At 51.2% G+C, this 21,496-nt stretch overlaps 1 protein-coding gene across 1 annotated transcript in view; it reads right to left on the reverse strand.

Moving 5' to 3' along the window:
* Positions 1-21,496, reverse strand: part of FAM120A (family with sequence similarity 120 member A) — a 138,280-nt gene that overhangs the window by 26,991 nt on the left and 89,793 nt on the right. Inside the window, exons 8-10 of the mRNA XM_075321280.1 lie at positions 19,802-19,886; positions 18,009-18,230; positions 5,940-6,114 (exon numbers count right to left, since the gene is read on the reverse strand). Coding sequence (XP_075177395.1) covers positions 5,940-6,114; positions 18,009-18,230; positions 19,802-19,886 — 482 coding nt within the window. The remainder of the gene's footprint in view (positions 1-5,939; positions 6,115-18,008; positions 18,231-19,801; positions 19,887-21,496) is intronic.

The following is a 21,496-nucleotide window of genomic DNA, read 5'->3' on the forward strand; positions in this document are numbered from 1 at the left end:
CGCAGCTGCACCGCCTACAGTAGATCAGTGGACGCAGATGCACCGCCTACAGTAGATCACTGGACGCAGCTGCACTGCCTACAGTAGATCACTAGACGCAGCTGCACTGCCTACAGTAGATCACTGGACGCAGCTGCACAGCTTACAGTAGATTACTAGACGCAGCTGCACAGCCTACAGTAGATCACTAGACGCAGCTGCACTGCCTACAGTAGATCACTGGACGCAGCTGCACAGCTTACAGTAGATTACTAGACGCAGCTGCACAGCCTACAGTAGATCACTAGACGCAGCTGCACTGCCTACAGTAGATCACTGGACGCAGCTGCACAGCCTACAGTAGATCACTAGACGCAGCTGCACCGCCTACAGTAGATCACTAGACGCAGATGCACTGCCTACAGTAGATCACTGGACGCAGCTGCACTGCCTACAGTAGATCACTAGACACAGCTGCACCTCCTACAGTAGATCACTAGACGCAGCTGCACTGCCTACAGCAGATCACTAGACAGCTGCACTGCCTACAGTAGATCACTAGATGCAGCTGCACAGCCTACAGTAGATCACTAGACGCAGCTGCACGGCCTACAGTAGATCACTAGACGCAGCTGCACGGCCTACAGTAGATCACTAGACGCAGCTGCACGGCCTACAGTAGATCACTAGACGCAGCTGTACCGCCTACAGTAGATCACTAGACACAGCTGTACCGCCTACAGTAGATCACTAAACACAGCTGCACCGCCTACAGTAGATCACTAGACACAGCTGCACCGCTTACAGTAGATCAGTGGACGCAGCTGCACCGCCTACAGTAGATCACTGGACGCAGCTGCACAGCCTACAGTAGATCAGTGGACGCAGCTGCACAGCCTACAGTAGATTACTAGACACAGCCGCACCGCCTACAGTAGATCACTAGACACAGCTGCACTGCCTACAGTAGATCAGTGGACGCAGCTGCACAGCCTACAGTAGATTACTAGACACAGCCGCACCGCCTACAGTAGATCACTAGACGCAGATGCACTGCCTACAGTAGATCACTGGACGCAGCTGCACTGCCTACAGTAGATCACTAGACACAGCTGCACCTCCTACAGTAGATCACTAGACGCAGCTGCACTGCCTACAGCAGATCACTAGACAGCTGCACTGCCTACAGTAGATCACTAGATGCAGCTGCACAGCCTACAGTAGATCACTAGACGCAGCTGCACGGCCTACAGTAGATCACTAGACGCAGCTGCACGGCCTACAGTAGATCACTAGACGCAGCTGCACGGCCTACAGTAGATCACTAGACGCAGCTGTACCGCCTACAGTAGATCACTAGACACAGCTGTACCGCCTACAGTAGATCACTAAACACAGCTGCACCGCCTACAGTAGATCACTAGACACAGCTGCACCGCCTACAGTAGATCAGTGGACACAGCTGCACCGCCTACAGTAGATCACTGGACGCAGCTGCACAGCCTACAGTAGATCAGTGGACGCAGCTGCACAGCCTACAGTAGATTACTAGACACAGCCGCACCGCCTACAGTAGATCACTAGACACAGCTGCACTGCCTACAGTAGATCAGTGGACGCAGCTGCACAGCCTACAGTAGATTACTAGACACAGCCGCACCGCCTACAGTAGATCACTAGACGCAGCTGCACCGCCTACAGTAGATCACTAGACGCAGCTGCACAGCCAACAGTAGATCACTGGACGCAGCTGCACAGCCTACAGTAGATCACTAGACACAGCTGCACAGCCTACAGTAGATCACTAGACACAGCTGCGTGGCCTACAGTAGATCAGTGGACGCAGCTGCACAGCCTACAGTAGATCACTAGACGCAGCTGCACTGCCTACAGTAGATCACTAGATGCAGCTGCACTGCCTACAATAGATCCAATGGACACAGTTGCACTGCCTACAGTAAATCACTAGACGCAGCTGCACCGTCTACAGTAGATCACTAGACGCAGCTGCACCGCCTACAGTAGATCCAATGGACGCAGCTGCACTTCCTACAGTAGATCACTAGACGCAGCTGCACTGCCTACAGCAGATCACTAGACAGCTGCACTGCCTACAGTAGATCACTAGATGCAGCTGCACAGCCTACAGTAGATCACTAGACGCAGCTGCACTGCCTACAGTAGATCACTGGACGCAGCTGCACAGCCTACAGTAGATCACTAGACGCAGCTGCACCGCCTACAGTAGATCACTAGACGCAGATGCACTGCCTACAGTAGATCACTGGACGCAGCTGCACTGCCTACAGTAGATCACTAGACACAGCTGCACCTCCTACAGTAGATCACTAGACGCAGCTGCACTGCCTACAGCAGATCACTAGACAGCTGCACTGCCTACAGTAGATCACTAGATGCAGCTGCACAGCCTACAGTAGATCACTAGACGCAGCTGCACGGCCTACAGTAGATCACTAGACGCAGCTGCACGGCCTACAGTAGATCACTAGACGCAGCTGCACGGCCTACAGTAGATCACTAGACGCAGCTGTACCGCCTACAGTAGATCACTAGACACAGCTGTACCGCCTACAGTAGATCACTAAACACAGCTGCACCGCCTACAGTAGATCACTAGACACAGCTGCACCGCTTACAGTAGATCAGTGGACGCAGCTGCACCGCCTACAGTAGATCACTGGACGCAGCTGCACAGCCTACAGTAGATCAGTGGACGCAGCTGCACAGCCTACAGTAGATTACTAGACACAGCCGCACCGCCTACAGTAGATCACTAGACACAGCTGCACTGCCTACAGTAGATCAGTGGACGCAGCTGCACAGCCTACAGTAGATTACTAGACACAGCCGCACCGCCTACAGTAGATCACTAGACGCAGATGCACTGCCTACAGTAGATCACTGGACGCAGCTGCACTGCCTACAGTAGATCACTAGACACAGCTGCACCTCCTACAGTAGATCACTAGACGCAGCTGCACTGCCTACAGCAGATCACTAGACAGCTGCACTGCCTACAGTAGATCACTAGATGCAGCTGCACAGCCTACAGTAGATCACTAGACGCAGCTGCACGGCCTACAGTAGATCACTAGACGCAGCTGCACGGCCTACAGTAGATCACTAGACGCAGCTGCACGGCCTACAGTAGATCACTAGACGCAGCTGTACCGCCTACAGTAGATCACTAGACACAGCTGTACCGCCTACAGTAGATCACTAAACACAGCTGCACCGCCTACAGTAGATCACTAGACACAGCTGCACCGCCTACAGTAGATCAGTGGACACAGCTGCACCGCCTACAGTAGATCACTGGACGCAGCTGCACAGCCTACAGTAGATCAGTGGACGCAGCTGCACAGCCTACAGTAGATTACTAGACACAGCCGCACCGCCTACAGTAGATCACTAGACACAGCTGCACTGCCTACAGTAGATCAGTGGACGCAGCTGCACAGCCTACAGTAGATTACTAGACACAGCCGCACCGCCTACAGTAGATCACTAGACGCAGCTGCACCGCCTACAGTAGATCACTAGACGCAGCTGCACAGCCAACAGTAGATCACTGGACGCAGCTGCACAGCCTACAGTAGATCACTAGACACAGCTGCACAGCCTACAGTAGATCACTAGACACAGCTGCATGGCCTACAGTAGATCAGTGGACGCAGCTGCACAGCCTACAGTAGATCACTAGACGCAGCTGCACTGCCTACAGTAGATCACTAGATGCAGCTGCACTGCCTACAATAGATCCAATGGACACAGTTGCACTGCCTACAGTAAATCACTAGACGCAGCTGCACCGTCTACAGTAGATCACTAGACGCAGCTGCACCGCCTACAGTAGATCCAATGGACGCAGCTGCACTTCCTACAGTAGATCACTAGACGCAGCTGCACTGCCTACAGCAGATCACTAGACAGCTGCACTGCCTACAGTAGATCACTAGATGCAGCTGCACAGCCTACAGTAGATCACTAGACGCAGCTGCACGGCCTACAGTAGATCACTAGACGCAGCTGCACGGCCTACAGTAGATCACTAGACGCAGCTGCACGGCCTACAGTAGATCACTAGACGCAGCTGTACCGCCTACAGTAGATCACTAGACACAGCTGTACCGCCTACAGTAGATCACTAAACACAGCTGCACCGCCTACAGTAGATCACTAGACACAGCTGCACCGCCTACAGTAGATCAGTGGACACAGCTGCACCGCCTACAGTAGATCACTGGACGCAGCTGCACAGCCTACAGTAGATCAGTGGACGCAGCTGCACAGCCTACAGTAGATTACTAGACACAGCCGCACCGCCTACAGTAGATCACTAGACACAGCTGCACTGCCTACAGTAGATCAGTGGACGCAGCTGCACAGCCTACAGTAGATTACTAGACACAGCCGCACCGCCTACAGTAGATCACTAGACGCAGCTGCACCGCCTACAGTAGATCACTAGACGCAGCTGCACAGCCAACAGTAGATCACTGGACGCAGCTGCACAGCCTACAGTAGATCACTAGACACAGCTGCACAGCCTACAGTAGATCACTAGACACAGCTGCGTGGCCTACAGTAGATCAGTGGACGCAGCTGCACAGCCTACAGTAGATCACTAGACGCAGCTGCACTGCCTACAGTAGATCACTAGATGCAGCTGCACTGCCTACAATAGATCCAATGGACACAGTTGCACTGCCTACAGTAAATCACTAGACGCAGCTGCACCGTCTACAGTAGATCACTAGACGCAGCTGCACCGCCTACAGTAGATCCAATGGACGCAGCTGCACTTCCTACAGTACATCACTAGACGCAGCTGCACAGCCTACAGTAGATCACTAGACGCAGCTGCACAGCCTACAGTAGATCACTAGATGCAGCTGCACTGCCTACAGTAGATCAGTGGACGCAGCTGCACGGCCTACAGTAGATCACTAGACGCAGCTGCACTGCCTACAGTAGATCAGTGGACGCAGCTGCACCGCCTACAGTAGATCACTGGACGCAGCTGCACCGCCTACAGTAGATCGCTGGACGCAGCTGCACCGCCTACAGTAGATCAGTGGACGCAGCTGCACCGCCTACAGTAGATCCAATGGGCGCAGCTGCACTGCCTACAGTAGATCCAATGGGCACAGCTGCACTGGCTACAGTAGATCCAATGGGCGCAGCTGCACTGCCTACAGTAGATCCAATGGACACAGCTGCACTGCCTACAGTAGATCCAATGGACGCAGCTGCACTGCCTACAGTAGATCACTAGACACAGCTGCACTGCCTACAGTAGATCACTAGACACAGCGGCACTGCCTACAGTAGATCACTAGACACAGCTGCACTGCCTACAGTAGATCACTAGACGCAGCTGCACTGCCTACAGTAGATCACTAGACGCAGCTGCACTGCCTACAGTAGATCACTAGTAGCAGCTGCACTGCCTACAGTAGATCAGTAGACGCAGCTGCACCGCCTACAGTAGATCACTAGACGCAGCTGCACTGCCTACAGTAGATCCAATGGACGCAGCTGCACGGCCTACAGGAGATCACTAGACATAGCTGCACTGCCTACAGTAGATCACTACACACAGCTGCACTGCCTACAGTAGATCACTAGACGGAGCTGCACTGCCTACAGTAGATCACTGGACGCAGCTGCACTGCCTACAGTAGATCACTGGACGCAGCTGCACTGCCTACAGTATATCACTAGACGCAGCTGCACCGCCTACAGTAGATCACTGGACGCAGCTGCACTGCCTATTGTAGATCCACTGGACGTCAGCTGCACTGCCTACGGTAGATCACTAGATGCAGCTGCACTGCCTACAGTAGATCCACTGGACGTCAGCTTTGCCTTCTGTCACCGGGAGAGTCCACGGTAGTGACGCCATTAATGGCCATTTCCCTTGCAGGATCACTTACGGTCTGGCGGCATTCTGTTCTTCCTGAATGCCAGGCGCTCGGTTTTCTTCCTGCTCTCTGCCAGGCTGAACAGGACCCCGTAGACATACTGGCGCACGGCTCTGTACAGGATGGCGGCCGGAGGGAGATCCTTGTTGGCTTCATCTTCAATTGTAACTGGAATCTTTATTTCTCCCTTTCATAAGAATACAAATAATATTAGTAAAGCAAATCACAACCCTCACAGTGCGGCTCCTCTCCAGCACCGCCTGCAATTTACACGAGAAACATTAACCTCTACATAACAAAAATCTTCAGATCTTGCTGACTGTTTCCCAACAGCAACATATTGGTTCATGCAATGGAGTAAAGGGGTTTTCTGGATTCAATAGAATATAGGTATGTTCCCACATTGCTGATGTAGATGCAGATTTTCTGCACCAAAACTGTCTCTTGGCAGGAAAAACGCTGCGGAAAAGAAGGGAATTTTGTTTACTTACCGTAAATTCCTTTTCTTCTAGCTCCAATTGGGAGACCCAGACAATTGGGTGTATAGGCTATGCCTCCGGAGGCCGCACAAAGTATTACACTAAAAGTGTAAAGCCCCTCCCCTTCTGCCTATACACCCCCCGTGCTCCCACGGGCTCCTCAGTTTTGGTGCAAAAGCAAGAAGGAGGAAAAAATTATAAACTGGTTTAAAGTAAATTCAATCCGAAGGAATATCGGAGAACTGAAACCATTCAACATGAACAACATGTGTACACAAAAAAACAGGGGCGGGCGCTGGGTCTCCCAATTGGAGCTAGAAGAAAAGGAATTTACGGTAAGTAAACAAAATTCCCTTCTTCTTTGTCGCTCTATTGGGAGACCCAGACAATTGGGACGTCCAAAAGCAGTCCCTGGGTGGGTAAAATAATACCTCGTAATAGAGCTGTAAAACGGCCCCTTCCTACAGGTGGGCAACCGCCGCCTGAAGGACTCGTCTACCTAGGCTGGCATCCGCCGAAGCATAGGTATGCACCTGATAGTGTTTCGTGAAAGTGTGCAGGCTCGACCAGGTAGCCGCCTGACACACCTGCTGAGCCGTAGCCTGGTGCCGCAATGCCCAGGACGCGCCCACGGCTCTGGTAGAATGGGCCTTCAGCCCTGAGGGAACCGGAAGCCCAGCAGAACGGTAAGCTTCGAGAATTGGCTCCTTGATCCACCGAGCCAGGGTTGATTTGGAAGCCTGTGACCCTTTACGCTGGCCAGCGACCAGGACAGAGTGCATCCGAGCGGCGCAGGGGCGCCGTACGAGAAATGTAGAGTCTGAGTGCTCTCACCAGATCTAACAAGTGCAAATCCTTTTCACATTGGTGAACTGGATGAGGACAAAAAGAGGGTAAGGAGATACCTCACCTACCTCTCTAGTCAGCCCTATATATTTGTGTCTTTCTTAAGGGGTGCATGCATGCGGGGTGTTGCATGCATGTCATCTCTTGCTAAGTGCCATCATTGCGAAGTGCTGGGCAGTTACCTCAATGGCAGTTAGTCAGGGCAGGAGTCTGCAGGTAAATTACTCTTTGACGCCATCTGTTTTAACCTTAACTATTATTTCACTCTCTATCATCCTATGTGCTTTTTCTGTTCACTTTCACCGCCCTGTCCCCCCTCCATCACCACTCATCCACATCAGCCCCTCTCTCCTCCCCTCTCCTATGTACAGCTCCCAGGCTCTTTTCACCTATCTTAATAATCTGACTCAATCAAGCTCCAGGGACTTCCAAAAAAAGCCATGCCACAAGTCCAAAAACCATCTGACCTTTCTCCTTCTACTCCTACTTCTTTCAGGTGATATCTCTCCTAATCCCGGTCCACCCCAGGCTAACTTTACCCCCTCCCCCACCTCCCATAGAAACCCTGATAATATTATTAACATTCCCTGTACACCCTCGCTTCCCTCTTTTAATTGTGCTCTATGGAATCCACGGTCCGTATGTAACAAGCTTCCTTACATCCACAACCTCTTTCTCAATAACTCTCTTAACTTACTAGGCCTAACTGAAACCTGGATTCAGGATTCTGATACTACTTCCCCTGCTGCCATCTCTCATGGTGGTTTACACTTTTCCCATTCACCAAGACCTGGAAACAGACATGGTGGTGGAGTCGGCTTACTACTGTCCCCACAGTGCACTTTCCAGGTCATCCCCCCAGCTCCATCACTCTCATTCCCATCCTTTGAGGTCCACACCATCAGGCTCTTCCATCCCCTCTCCCTCAGAGTAGCTGTCATATACCGTCCACCAGGCTCACCCACCCAGTTCCTTGACCACTTTTCAGCCTGGCTGTCACACTTCATGTCCTCAGAGTTACCAACCCTGATCCTAGGAGACTTTAACATCCCCATGAACAGCCCCTCCTCCCCTTCTGCATCCCAGCTTCTATCTCTCACCACCTCCCTTGGCCTCTCACAGCTCTCATCCTCTGAGACACATGAAGATGGTAACACCCTTGACCTGGTCTTTATCCGCCTCTGCTCAATCTCTGACTTTGACAACTCACCTCTTCCCCTCTCTGACCACAACATCCTCTCCTTCAAGCTCACAAACCCTCGTCCGCCCCAGCACACTCCCACCTATCACACATTCAGAAACCTACAGGCCATCGATTCTCAGACACTTACAGACTCTTTACACGCATCATTGTCCCCTATCTCCTCACTTTCCTGTCCTGATCTGGCTGTAAAGCACTACAATGACACACTCAGGACTACGCTAGACCAAGTAGCGCCCCTCACCCTCAGAAAGACCAAACGCAGAGTAAAACAGCCCTGGCTCACATCACAAACTCGATTTCTCCAGCGATGCTCCAGGAGCGCCGAACGCCTATGGAGGAAAACCCGCACACCAGAAAACTTCATCCACTACAAGTTCATGTTAAGGACCTATAACTATTCCCTTCACCTCGCCAAACAGACCTACTTCACCAACCTTGTTTCCTCACTTGCCAACAATCCAAAAAAACTCTTTGACACCTTTCACTCCCTCCTCAGTCCCAAAGTACAGACCCCTGTCACAGCCCTTCATGCTGATGACCTGGCCTCGTATTTCACAGAGAAAATTAAAAACATCCGCCAAGAGATCAGCTCCCAGCCACCAAGCCCTGTGAATCCCATCCCTCCCCATATCCCATCCAGCTCACTTTCCACATTTGACCCAGTCACAGAGGAGGAAGTCTCCAGGCTCCTATCCTCCTCTCGTCCTACAACTTGCCCTACTGATCCCTTCCCCACACCTCTACTCCAGTCTCTCTCTCCGGTTGTCGCCACTCACCTAACTAAAATCTTCAATCTCTCTCTCTCTTCGGGTATCTTCCCCTCCTCCCTCAAACACTCTATCATTACTCCATTATTAAAAAAACCTTCTCTCGATCCGTCCTGCACAAGCAACTACAGACCAGTCTCCAATCTCTCCTTCATCTCTAAACTCTTGGAGCGCCTGGTCTACTCTCGTCTCACCCGCTACCTCTCCTCTCACTCTCTTCTAGATCCTTTACAGTCTGGCTTCCGCCCTTTACACTCAACAGAAACTGCCCTTGTCAAAGTGACCAATGACCTATTGACAGCAAAACGTAACGGTGACCACTCTCTGCTTATTCTTCTTGACCTTTCTGCTGCCTTTGACACTGTTGACCACCATCTCCTTCTCTCTATGCTCCACTCTATCGGCCTAAAGGACACTGTGCTCTCCTGGTTCTCTTCCTATCTTTCTGGCCGCTCATTCAGTGTATCATTTGCTGGCTCCACATCTTCTCCTCTTCCTCTCACTGTTGGGGTCCCTCAAGGTTCAGTCCTTGGCCCTCTTCTTTTCTCCCTCTACACTGCCCCAATTGGACAGACCATCAGCAGATTTGGCTTTCAGTACCATCTTTATGCTGATGACACACAGCTATACACCTCCTCCCCTGAGCTCACCCCCGCTGTACTACAGAACACCAGTGACTGCCTGACTGCAGTTTGCAACACCATGTCTGCTCTCTATCTGAAACTTAACCTTTCCAAAACTGAACTTCTTCTTTTCCCTCCATCTTCCAACTTTCCTCAACCTGACATCTCCCTCTCTGTGTGTGGCACAACGATAAGTCCTAGGCCGCAAGCCCGCTGCCTGGGGGTTATACTTGACACTGATCTCTCCTTCACCTCCCACATACAATCTCTTGCCCGCACCTGCCGCTTGCACCTCAAGAACATCTCTAGAATCCGCCCCTTTCTCACAATGGAAACGACAAAAACCCTCACCGTGGCCCTGATCCACTCTCGCTTGGACTACTGTAACTCTCTATTAATTGGTCTCCCCCTAACTAGACTCTCTCCTCTACAGTCAATCCTTAATGCAGCAGCCAGGGTCACCTATCTGGCTAACCGCTACTCGGATGCCTCTGCTCTGTGCCAGTCATTGCACTGGCTGCCCATATATCATAGGATCCAATTCAAACTGCTTGTTCTCGCCCACAAAGCTCTCCACAGTGCAGCACCCCCCTACATCTCCACCCTCCTCTCTGTCTATCAGTCCACCCGTTCTCTACACTCTGGAAGCAACTTTCGACTAACATCCACACTAATTCGAACCTCCCACTCCCGGATCCAAGACTTCTTCCGAGCTGCACCAACCCTCTGGAACGCTCTACCCCAAGAAGTTAGGACAAATCACAACTTACTCAGCTTCAGACGCACCCTAAAGACGCATCTTTTTAGGGCGGCCTATCACACTCCCTAATCAGATTCGATTCACATAGTCCCTCTACAACCTCTCACAACATAGCTCCACATCAAACTCCATGGCACCCAAAGGCATCTCAAGGCTCGGGCCCACTGGTCCAGGAAACCATTATCCAGCCCCATTTCCGTGAGATGGCTGGATTGTCATTGTAAATAAGCACTTGAACCTTGCCTCTCCCCCCATCTCATTGTAGATTGTAAGCTCTCACGAGCAGGGTTGTATTTTTTCCCCTCTAAATATTGTATTTCTATAACTGTTACTTGTTTGTATATGATCCTCCTGAATTGTAAAGCGCTACGGAATATGTTGGCGCTATAGAAATAAAGATTATTATTATTATTATTATTATTATTATTATTATTATCCTGATTGAGATGAAAGGGGGATACCACCTTAGGGAGAAATTCCGGAACCGGACGCAGAACCACCTTGTCCTGGTGAAACACCAGGAAAGGGGCTTTGCATGACAGCGCTGCTAGCTCAGACACTCTCCGAAGTGATGTGACTGCTACTAGGAAAACCACTTTCTGCGAAAGGCGTGAGAGAGAAATATCCCTCATTGGCTCGAATGGTGGTTTCTGAAGAACCATCAGCACCCTGTACAGATCCCAGGGTTCTAACGGACGCTTGTAAGGAGGAACAACGTGACAAACCCCCTGCAGGAACGTGCGTACCTGTGGAAGTCTGGCTAGGCGCTTCTGGAAAAACACAGAGAGCGCTGAGACTTGTCCCTTAAGGGAGCCGAGCGACAAACCCTTTTCCAGTCCAGATTGAAGGAAGGACAGAAAAGTGGGCAAGGCAAAAGGCCAGGGAGAAAAACCCTGAGCAGAGCACCACGACAGGAAAATTTTCCACGTCCTGTGGTAGATCTTGGCGGACGTTGGTTTCCTAGCCTGTCTCATAGTGGCAATGACCTCTTGAGATAATCCTGAAGACGCTAGGATCCAGGACTCAATGGCCACACAGTCAGGTTGAGGGCCGCAGAATTCAGATGGAAAAACGGCCCTTGAGACAGCAAGTCTGGTCGGTCTGGTAGTGCCCACGGTTGGCCGACCGTGAGATGCCACAGATCCGGGTACCACGACCTCCTCGGCCAGTCTGGAGCGACGAGGATGACGCGGCGGCAGTCGGCCCTGATCTTGCGTAACACTCTGGGCAACAGTGCCAGCGGAGGGAACACATAAGGGAGCTGAAACTGCGACCAATCCTGAACTAAGGCGTCTGCCGCCATAGCTCTGGGATCTTGAGACCGTGCCATGAACGTCGGTACCTTGTTGTTGTGCCGGGACGCCATGAGGTCGACGTCCGGCACCCCCCAGCGGCAACAGATCTCCTGAAACACGTCCGGGTGAAGGGACCATTCCCCTGCGTCCATGCCCTGGCGACTGAGATAATCTGCTTCCCAGTTTTCCACGCCTGGGATGTGAACTGCAGAGATGGTGGAGGCCGTGGCTTCCACCCACATCAAAATCCGCCGGACTTCCTGGAAGGCTTGCCGACTGCGTGTGCCGCCTTGGTGGTTGATGTATGCCACCGCTGTGGAATTGTCCGACTGAATTCGGATCTGCTTGCCTTCCAGCCACTGCTGGAACGCTTTCAGGGCAAGATACACTGCCCGTATTTCCAGAACATTGATCTGAAGTGAGGACTCTTGCTGGGACCACGTACCCTGAGCCCTGTGGTGGAGAAAAACCGCTCCCCACCCTGACAGACTTGCGTCCGTCGTGACCACCGCCCAGGATGGGGGTAGGAAGGATTTCCCCTTCGATAATGAAGTGGGAAGAAGCCACCACCGAAGGGAAGCTTTGGTCGCCTGAGAGAGGGAGACGTTCCTGTCGAGGGACGTCGGTTTCCTGTCCCATTTGCGTAGGATGTCCCATTGAAGAGGACGCAGGTGAAACTGCGCGAAAGGGACTGCCTCCATTGCTGCCACCATCTTCCCCAGGAAGTGCATGAGGCGCCTCAAGGGGTGTGCCTGACCTTGAAGGAGAGATTGCACCCCTTTCTGTAGTGAACGCTGCTTGACCAGCGGAAGCTTCACTATCGCTGAGAGGGTATGAAACTCCATGCCAAGATATGTCAGCGATTGGGCCAGTGTCAGATTTGACTTTGGAAAATTGATGATCCATCCGAAACTCTGGAAAGTCTCCAGAGTAGCGTCGAGGCTGTGTTGGCATGCCTCTTGAGAGGGTGCCTTGATCAGCAGATCGTCCAAGTAAGGGATCACCGAGTGACCCTGAGAGTGGAGGACCGCTACTACAGTAGCCATAACCTTGGTGAAAACCCGTGGGGCTGTTGCCAGGCCGAACGGCAGTGCCACGAACTGCAGGTGTTCGTCTCCTATGGCGAAGCGCAAGAAGCGCTGGTGCTCTGGAGCAATCGGTACGTGGAGATAAGCATCTTTGATATCGATCGATGCAAGGAAATCTCCTTGGGACATTGAGGCGATGACGGAGCGGAGGGATTCCATCCGGAACCGCCTGGTCTTTACGTGTTTGTTGAGCAGTTTCAGGTCCAGGACAGGACGGAAAGACCCGTCCTTCTTTGGGACCACAAACAGGTTGGAGTAAAAACCGTGACCCTGTTGCTGAAGGGGCACAGGGACCACCACTCCTTCTGCCTTCAGAGTGCCCAGCGCCTGCATAAGAGCCTCGGCTCGCTCGGGAGGCGGGGATGACCTGAAGAATCGAGTCGGGGGACGAGAGGTGAACTCTATCTTGTAACCGTGAGACAGAATGTCTCTCACCCAACGGTCTTTTACCCGTGGCAGCCAGGTGTCGCAAAAGCGGGAGAGCCTGCCACCGACCGAGGATGCGGATTGAGGAGGCCGAAAGTCATGAGGAAGCCGCTTTGGTAGCGGCATCTCCGGTGGTCTTTTTAGGACGTGACTTAGACCGCCATGAATCAGAGTTCCTTTGATCTTTCTGAGGCCTTTTGGACGAGGAGAATTGGGACCTGCCCGCGCCCCGAAAGGACCGAAACCTCGACTGCCCCCTCCTCTGTTGGGGTATGTTCGGTTTGGGCTGGGGTAAGGATGTATCCTTTCCCTTGGATTGTTTGATGATTTCATCCAAACGCTCGCCAAACAATCGGTCGCCAGAAATTGGCAAACTGGTTAAGCGCTTTTTGGAAGCAGAATCTGCCTTCCATTCCCGTAGCCACAAAGCCCTGCGGAGTACCACCGAATTGGCGGATGCAACCGCCGTACGGCTCGCAGAGTCCAGGACAGCATTAATAGCGTAAGACGCAAATGCCGACGTCTGAGAGGTTATGGACGCCACCTGCGGCGCGGACGTGCGTGTGGCTGCGTCAATTTGCGCTTGACCTGCTGATATAGCTTGTAGCGCCCATACGGCTGCGAATGCTGGGGCAAAAGAAGCGCCGATAGCTTCATAGATGGATTTCAACCAGAGCTCCATCTGCCTGTCAGTGGCATCTTTGAGTGAAGCCCCATCTTCCACTGCAAGTATGGATCTAGCCGCCAGTCTGGAGATTGGAGGATCCACCTTGGGACACGGAGTCCAACCTTTGACCACGTCAGGGGGAAAGGGATAACGTGTATCCTTAAGGCGCTTAGAAAAACGCTTATCTGGACAATCATGGTGATTCTGGACTGCCTCTCTGAAATCAGAGTGGTCCAGAAACATACTCGGTGTACGCTTGGGAAACCTGAAACGGAATTTCTCCTGCTGAGAAGCTGACTCCTCCACCGGAGGAGCTGAGGGAGAAATATCCAACATTTGATTGATGGACGCAATAAGATCGTTCACTATGGCGTCCCCGTCCGGAGTATCAAGATTGAGAGCGGCCTCAGGATCAGAATCCTGATCAGCTGTCTCCGCGTCATCAACCAGAGATTCCCCCCGCTGAGACCCTGAACAATATGATGATGTCGAGGGAATTTCCCAGCGAGCTCGCTTAGTCGGTCTGGGGCTGGGGTCTGTGTCAGAGCCCCCAGCCTGGGATCTATGAGACACCCCGGGGGGGACATTGTTGGTCCAACTGAGGGGGGCCAGGGGACAAAGATTCAACAGAGTCCCTGTGCTGAGATACCGGTCTGGACTGCAAGGCTTCTAGTATCTTAGCCATAGTTTCAGAGAGTTTATCCGTAAAGACTGCAAACTCCGTCCCCGTCACCTGGACAGTGTCAGCAGGTGGCTCCCCCTGGGCCCCTCTTAGCAGAGGCTCCGGCTGAGTAAGTGCCGCAGGGGCCGAGCAGTGCACACAATGAGGGTCAGTGGCACCTGCCGGTAGCGGCGTCGTACATGCGGCGCAGGCAGCATAGTAAGCCTGTGTTTTGGCACCCCTGCCTTTCGTGGGCGCCATGCTATTATCTTCCCTGAGTAACACAATAGGGTATATAGCCAGAAATCAACTGTGCACCATACAGTGTAAAATATGTATACCATAAACATATAATGTTACACTACTGCACAATGGGGCTAGCACCACAGGTGCTGCTTACCACCCGCCTAAAGCGGTTGTAGGGCTTGCTCCACATGCTGGGACCTGGGCTGGTCTCTATCCACAAGTGCCTTTTTTGCAACATGGAAGCGGCTATATACAGGTTGCAGGTATGTGTGCTCCATTATGGTTCTGCTTTTAACTTTATCTAGGAGGCCGCATGGCACATGAAATACAGAATGTAGAGTAGGACCCCCCTATTGAGATTTGCCGTGACGTTGGCAGGGGTGGCTCAAAAAATTGATCAATTATTTGCTAAAAATCTCATTTTTTTATTATAGTACAGTTGGAATAAATTTGTGAATTTTCACTTTTTATATGATGCATGCCAATTTCAGATCGTGCTGGTTCCCTTTTTTTCTCTGTTTTGACTGTAGTTATGCTACAAATCTGGTGCCTGACCAACACCATACCATGCACGCCTGATTTTGGCTTGCAATATATTCCTCCTGTTGGTAGCTGTTCAGACTCAGTTACCTCACCCCTTTCCACAGGCAATGCTAATTAAGCACCATTCTTGGATCTGGTCCGCCTTTATCAATGGTTGCTGTTTGACACTGGGAGGATCAGTTCTGATATAGTCCTGGTATGTGTAGGGCTTGCTCCACATGCTGGGACCTGGGCTGGTCTCTATCCACAAGTGCCTTTTTTGCAACATGGAAGCGGCTATATACAGGTTGCAGGTATGTGTGCTCCATTATGGTTCTGCTTTTAACTTTATCTAGGAGGCCGCATGGCACATGAAATACAGAATGTAGAGTAGGACCCCCCTATTGAGATTTGCCGTGACGTTGGCAGGGGTGGCTCAAAAAATTGATCAATTATTTGCTAAAAATCTCATTTTTTTTATTATAGTACAGTTGGAATAAATTTGTGAATTTTCACTTTTTATATGATGCATGCCAATTTCAGATCGTGCTGGTTCCCTTTTTTTCACTACTGCACAATGGGGCTAGCACCACAGGTGCTGCTTACCACCCGCTTAAAGCGGTTGTGAGGCCACCAGAGTCCCTGCCTGGGTCTCCCAGAATTTGTCCCCCTCTGCAGCGTCCGAGGAGCTGACAGGAATGGCTGCCGGCGTCCTGAGGAGAGGAGGGAGCCGTGGGCGTGACCAAGAAAGTGCGGGAACTGGTGCCCCACTGTGCACAGTGAGGGGGGTGGAGTATGCAAAGCATGCTCCAGCCCTCATTGCTGCTCGTCCTGTACAGCGTCCCGCCCTTCCCCTGCCTGTCAGGGCTGGGGGTGGGAGGAAAAAAGACTAGGCCGCAAAAGCCGGGGACTCGAGTAATAAGCGCGGCCGCCGTATAAGCGCGGCCGGCGCGGAAGTCCCCGGCGCACTACAAGTCCCAGCCGCGCCGCAGTGTTAATCATGGCAGCGGCGGTCAGCGCGGTAGTCCCCATACACAAACACACTCAGCGACGCTGAGTGTGTAATGGCACATTTAACCCGGTCAGCGCCGCGGTCCCCGGTGCACTAGCACACCCAGCAATGCTGGAGTGTTGCTGTGCGCGGTCCCCACGGGGACACAGAGTACCTCCAAGTAGCAGGGCCATGTCCCTGAACGATACCCGGCTCCTATCCAGCAGGCTCCTCAGGAGTTGTGGATGAAGCACGGTCTCAGTGCCTGGAGACCGATAGGATCCCACTTCACCCAGAGCCCTAAGGGGGATGGACAAGGAAAACAGCATGTGGGTTCCAGCCTCCGTACCCGCAATGGATACCTCAACCTTAACAACACCGCCGACAAGAGTGGGGTGAGAAGGGAGCATGCCGGGGGCCCTATATGGGCCCACTTTTCTTCCATCCGACATAGTCAGCAGCTGCTGCTGACCAATCTGTGGAGCTGTGCGTGCATGTCTGCCTCCTTCGCACAAAGCATAAAAACTGAGGAGCCCGTGGGAGCACGGGGGGTGTATAGGCAGAAGGGGAGGGGCTTTACACTTTTAGTGTAATACTTTGTGCGGCCTCCGGAGGCATAGCCTATACACCCAATTGTCTGGGTCTCCCAATGGAGCGACAAAGAAAGTGTATTTTTTGCTGCATTTTTTTAGTGCATTGAGATCGGGAAAACACTGGGGGAAAAAAAATCAAAAAGAATTGACATGTCAATCGTTCGATGCAGTTTATTTCTGCACCAAAATCTGCAAGGATGAAAACTGCAGCGTGTGCACAGCACTTCAGGATTCTCATAGACTCATGAAAAACGCAGCGTGCGCACACAGCCTAAAGCAGGTTTTTGGGGTTTTTTTGCAAAACCAACTGCAGCTAGGAATGGGTTCTTTGAATCCATAAAACCTCAATAAACAGATATATACTGTATATAAACACGTGCCCTGGTGTGCCTGCAGAGAAACATTGGGAAAAAGCTCATAGTGGGAATCATAAAAAAATAACTTTTTTTCATATAAACAGAAAATTGTGGAAACTTCTGTAGAAAACTCCAAAATCACACATACAATTATCCAACCGAAAAAAGGATTCCATTACCGGTCTGTGCACCTGGAAGATCGATTCTCAGGACTCCGGGTCCATCAGCCGGGTCAGTAATCTGTGACCGCTGCACGAGAGGCCCGAGGATCTCCGGATCTCCTGATCTCCCGCCATTCCTGGCTCTTAATTTGAGGTCTTGTGCGTCCTCGTGTGTGCGTCACGCCGCAATGATGACGTCTCACCGGCCCGACTACTCAAATGAAGAGCCAAGAATGGCGGGAGATCAGGAGATCCGGAGATCCTCGGGCCTCTTGTGCAGCGGTCACAGATTACTGACCCGGGCGATAGCCGGACACCGGAGAATCGATCCTCCAGTCTGTACAGGAGTCGCATTATTACAGGCACCGGACGTTTGCCGCACGCAGCGCTGCTTACCTTTGTCAGGATGTGAAAGATGTAGGGGTACATTAACCCTTTCTTGTGACGATGCTCCGCTACTCTCAATACTTCAGGGGCCACCGGAGGCAGCGGAGGAGTGGTGATGTCCATGTGGTTCCTGGTGGGCATGGAGAGAAGGCACGGGATCTGTAGCGCCCCCTGGTGGCCTTTCTTCTCTGTAGCCTTGGATCCTGATTGGGCCGGAGACGGATTTTCAGTCTGTGTAAATGAGAAAGCAAGAAAATAAAAATATTATCTGAGTCAACCTGTCCTGAAAATCAGCACAATAGGGGTAACCGCCGAAAAAGATCAGAGAAAACTCTCCTGAAGACCCCCCTGTATCCAGCCAGACCCCCTGTCATAAATCACTGCCTCCATATATAACATGTACTGGCTATATTACTGTCAGAAGACCCCCTGTATCCAGCCGGACCCCCTGTGATAAATCACTACCTCCATATATAACACGTACCGGCTATATTACTGTCAGAAGACCCCCTGTATCCAGCCGGACCCCCTGTCATAAATCACTACCTCCATATATAACATGTACTGGCCATTTCACTGTCAGAAGACCCCCCTGTATCCAGCCGGACCCCCTGTGATAAATCACTGCCTCCATATATAACGTGTACCGGCCATATTACTGTCAGAAGACCCCCTGTATCCAGCCGGACCCCCTGTGATAAATCAGTGCCTCCATATAGAACATGTACCGGCCATATTACTGTCAGAAGACCCCCTGTATCCAGCCGGACCCCCTGTCATAAATCAGTGTCTCCATATAAAACATGTACCGGCCATATTACTGTCAGAAGACCCCCTGTATCCAGCCAGACCCCCTGTCATAAATCACTACCTCCATATATAACATGTATCGGGCATATCACTGTCAGAAGACCCCCTGTATCCAGCCAGACCCCCTGTGATAAATCAGTGCCTCCATATAAAACATGTACCGGCCATATTACTGTCAGAAGACCCCCCTGTATCCAGCCGGACCCCCTTTGATAAATCACTACCTCCCTATATAACATGTATCTTCATATTACTGTCAGACCCCCTTAAAACCACCTCCATTTTACAGGTGGGCATTTAGCATTATGACACATAGAAATAAAGCTACTGATCTAGCAAAGGTTACCCTGACTCAAACAACAAGGCATTTTGATACCAAGGAATAAAAAAAAAGTATCCTTTTATGTGTCCCATTGGACAGTGGATTGTGAATTGCATAAGTGGGTTTTCTGGTTTAAAAAAAACGCCCCCATATGTAATTTGAGTAAAGAGAAAGGTTTTTTTTCCAAACACCCTCCCCAGGTCCAGCGCTGAGACTTTGCTGCTGTACCTGGTCTCCGATGTTATGTCAGCAGCGCTGCAGCCTATTATGAGCTCAGTGGCTCTGAATGTCTCCTGTCGTCAGCTCACCGATTGGCTGCAGCACTGACGACAGGACGTTAGCACTGCAGACAACAACAGATACCAAAAGCAGCGGCGGAGACTCAACGTTGGACCTGGGAAGGGTTGGTAAAGCGGGGACCGAGATCTGCAGCTGGGGGGATTGTGGTTATCCTGATCCTTATAAGTCAGAAACTTCTGTGACCCTTTATTAAGATAGTGCATTTGTGTCATGATAACCTTTGCTACATCTATACATAACTACACAAGCAGCCACATTCTCCTGTACGCACGCACGCACGCAACCCAATAACCAGAGATGCTGGGAAGCCTCCTTACAGCTTTCTCGTGTCTCTGCCATATCACGTGGCGTGGCACCATGGTAAGCTCACCTTGGCTTGGTCTGGGGCATCCTTCTTTGTTTTGCCCAGTGACTTGCTCTTTTTATCCCAGTCAGGTTTGGTCCCGCTGATGTGGCTAAAAAAACAAGAAAAGGGAAAATATAAAAAAAAAATTAAAAGCATTCACGGATAAAATGAAGAATTTTATTTATTTAGCAATATTATCTCTAATTGCTTCATTCACAAAAAAATAAAATAAAACCTGACTATGGCTTAAAATAGCAAAAAAACATGAAGGCGATGAAACTGGAGCAAAGAAAGAGTAGCGCTATTAATCATAGGACTACTCGAATTGGTTTCAAAAAGCTTATAATAACATGATCTGGACTCTCGTAGTTTGCCACAGGCGTCTGCTTTACGTCTGATTTGCCAGACATTAAAAAGAAACAAAGAAGGGAATTTTGTTTACTTACCGTAAATTCCTTTTCTTCTAGCTCCAATTGGGAGACCCAGACAATTGGGTGTATAGGCTATGCCTCCGGAGGCCACACAAAGTATTACACTAAAAGTGTAAAGCCCCTCCCCTTCTGCCTATACACCCCCCGTGCTCCCACGGGCTCCTCAGTTTTGGTGCAAAAGCAAGAAGGAGGAAAAAATTATAAACAGGTTTAAAGTAAATTTAATCCGAAGGAATATCGGAGAACTGAAACCATTCAACATGAACAACATGTGTACACAAAAAAACAGGGGCGGGTGCTGGGTCTCCCAATTGGAGCTAGAAGAAAAGGAATTTACGCTAAGTAAACAAAATTCCCTTCTTCTTTGTCGCTCCATTGGGAGACCCAGACAATTGGGACGTCCAAAAGCAGTCCCTGGGTGGGTAAAATAATACCTCGTAATAGAGCCGTAACGGCTCCGTCCTACAGGTGGGCAACCGCCGCCTGAAGGACTCGCCTACCTAGGCTGGCATCTGCCGAAGCATAGGTATGCACCTGATAGTGTTTCGTGAAAGTGTGCAGGCTCGACCAGGTAGCTGCCTGACACACCTGCTGAGCCGTAGCCTGGTGCCGCAAGGCCCAGGACGCTCCCACGGCCCTGGTAGAATGGGCCTTCAGCCCTGATGGAACCGGAAGCCCCGAGGAACGATAAGCTTCGAGAATTGGTTCCTTGATCCACCGAGCCAGGGTTGATTTGGAAGCTTGTGTCCCTTTACACTGGCCAGCGACAAGGACAAAGAGTGCATCCGAGCGGCGCAGGGGCGCCGTACGAGAAATGTAGAATCTGAGTGCTCTCACCAGATCTAACAAGTGCAAATCCTTTTCACATTGGTGAACTGGATGAGGGCAAAAAGAAGGTAAGGAGATATCCTGATTGAGATGAAAGGGGGATACCACCTTAGGGAGAAATTCCGGAACCGGACGCAGAACCACCTTGTCCTGGTGAAAAACCAGGAAAGGGGCTTTGCATGACAGCGCTGCTAGCTCAGACACTCTCCGAAGTGAAGTGACTGCTACTAGGAAAACCACTTTCTGCGAAAGGCGTGCGAGAGAAATATCCCTCATTGGCTCGAACGGTGGTTTCTGAAGAACCATCAGCACCCTGTTCAGATCCCAGGGTTCCAACGGACGTTTGTAAGGAGGGACGATGTGACAAACCCCCTGCAGGAACGTGCGTACCTGTGGAAGTCTGGCCAGGCGCTTCTGAAAAAACACAGAGAGCGCAGAGACTTGTCCCTTAAGGGAGCCG

This window comes from Anomaloglossus baeobatrachus, chromosome 8 (genome assembly GCF_048569485.1).
Source record: "Anomaloglossus baeobatrachus isolate aAnoBae1 chromosome 8, aAnoBae1.hap1, whole genome shotgun sequence".
NCBI lineage: Eukaryota > Metazoa > Chordata > Amphibia > Anura > Aromobatidae > Anomaloglossus > Anomaloglossus baeobatrachus.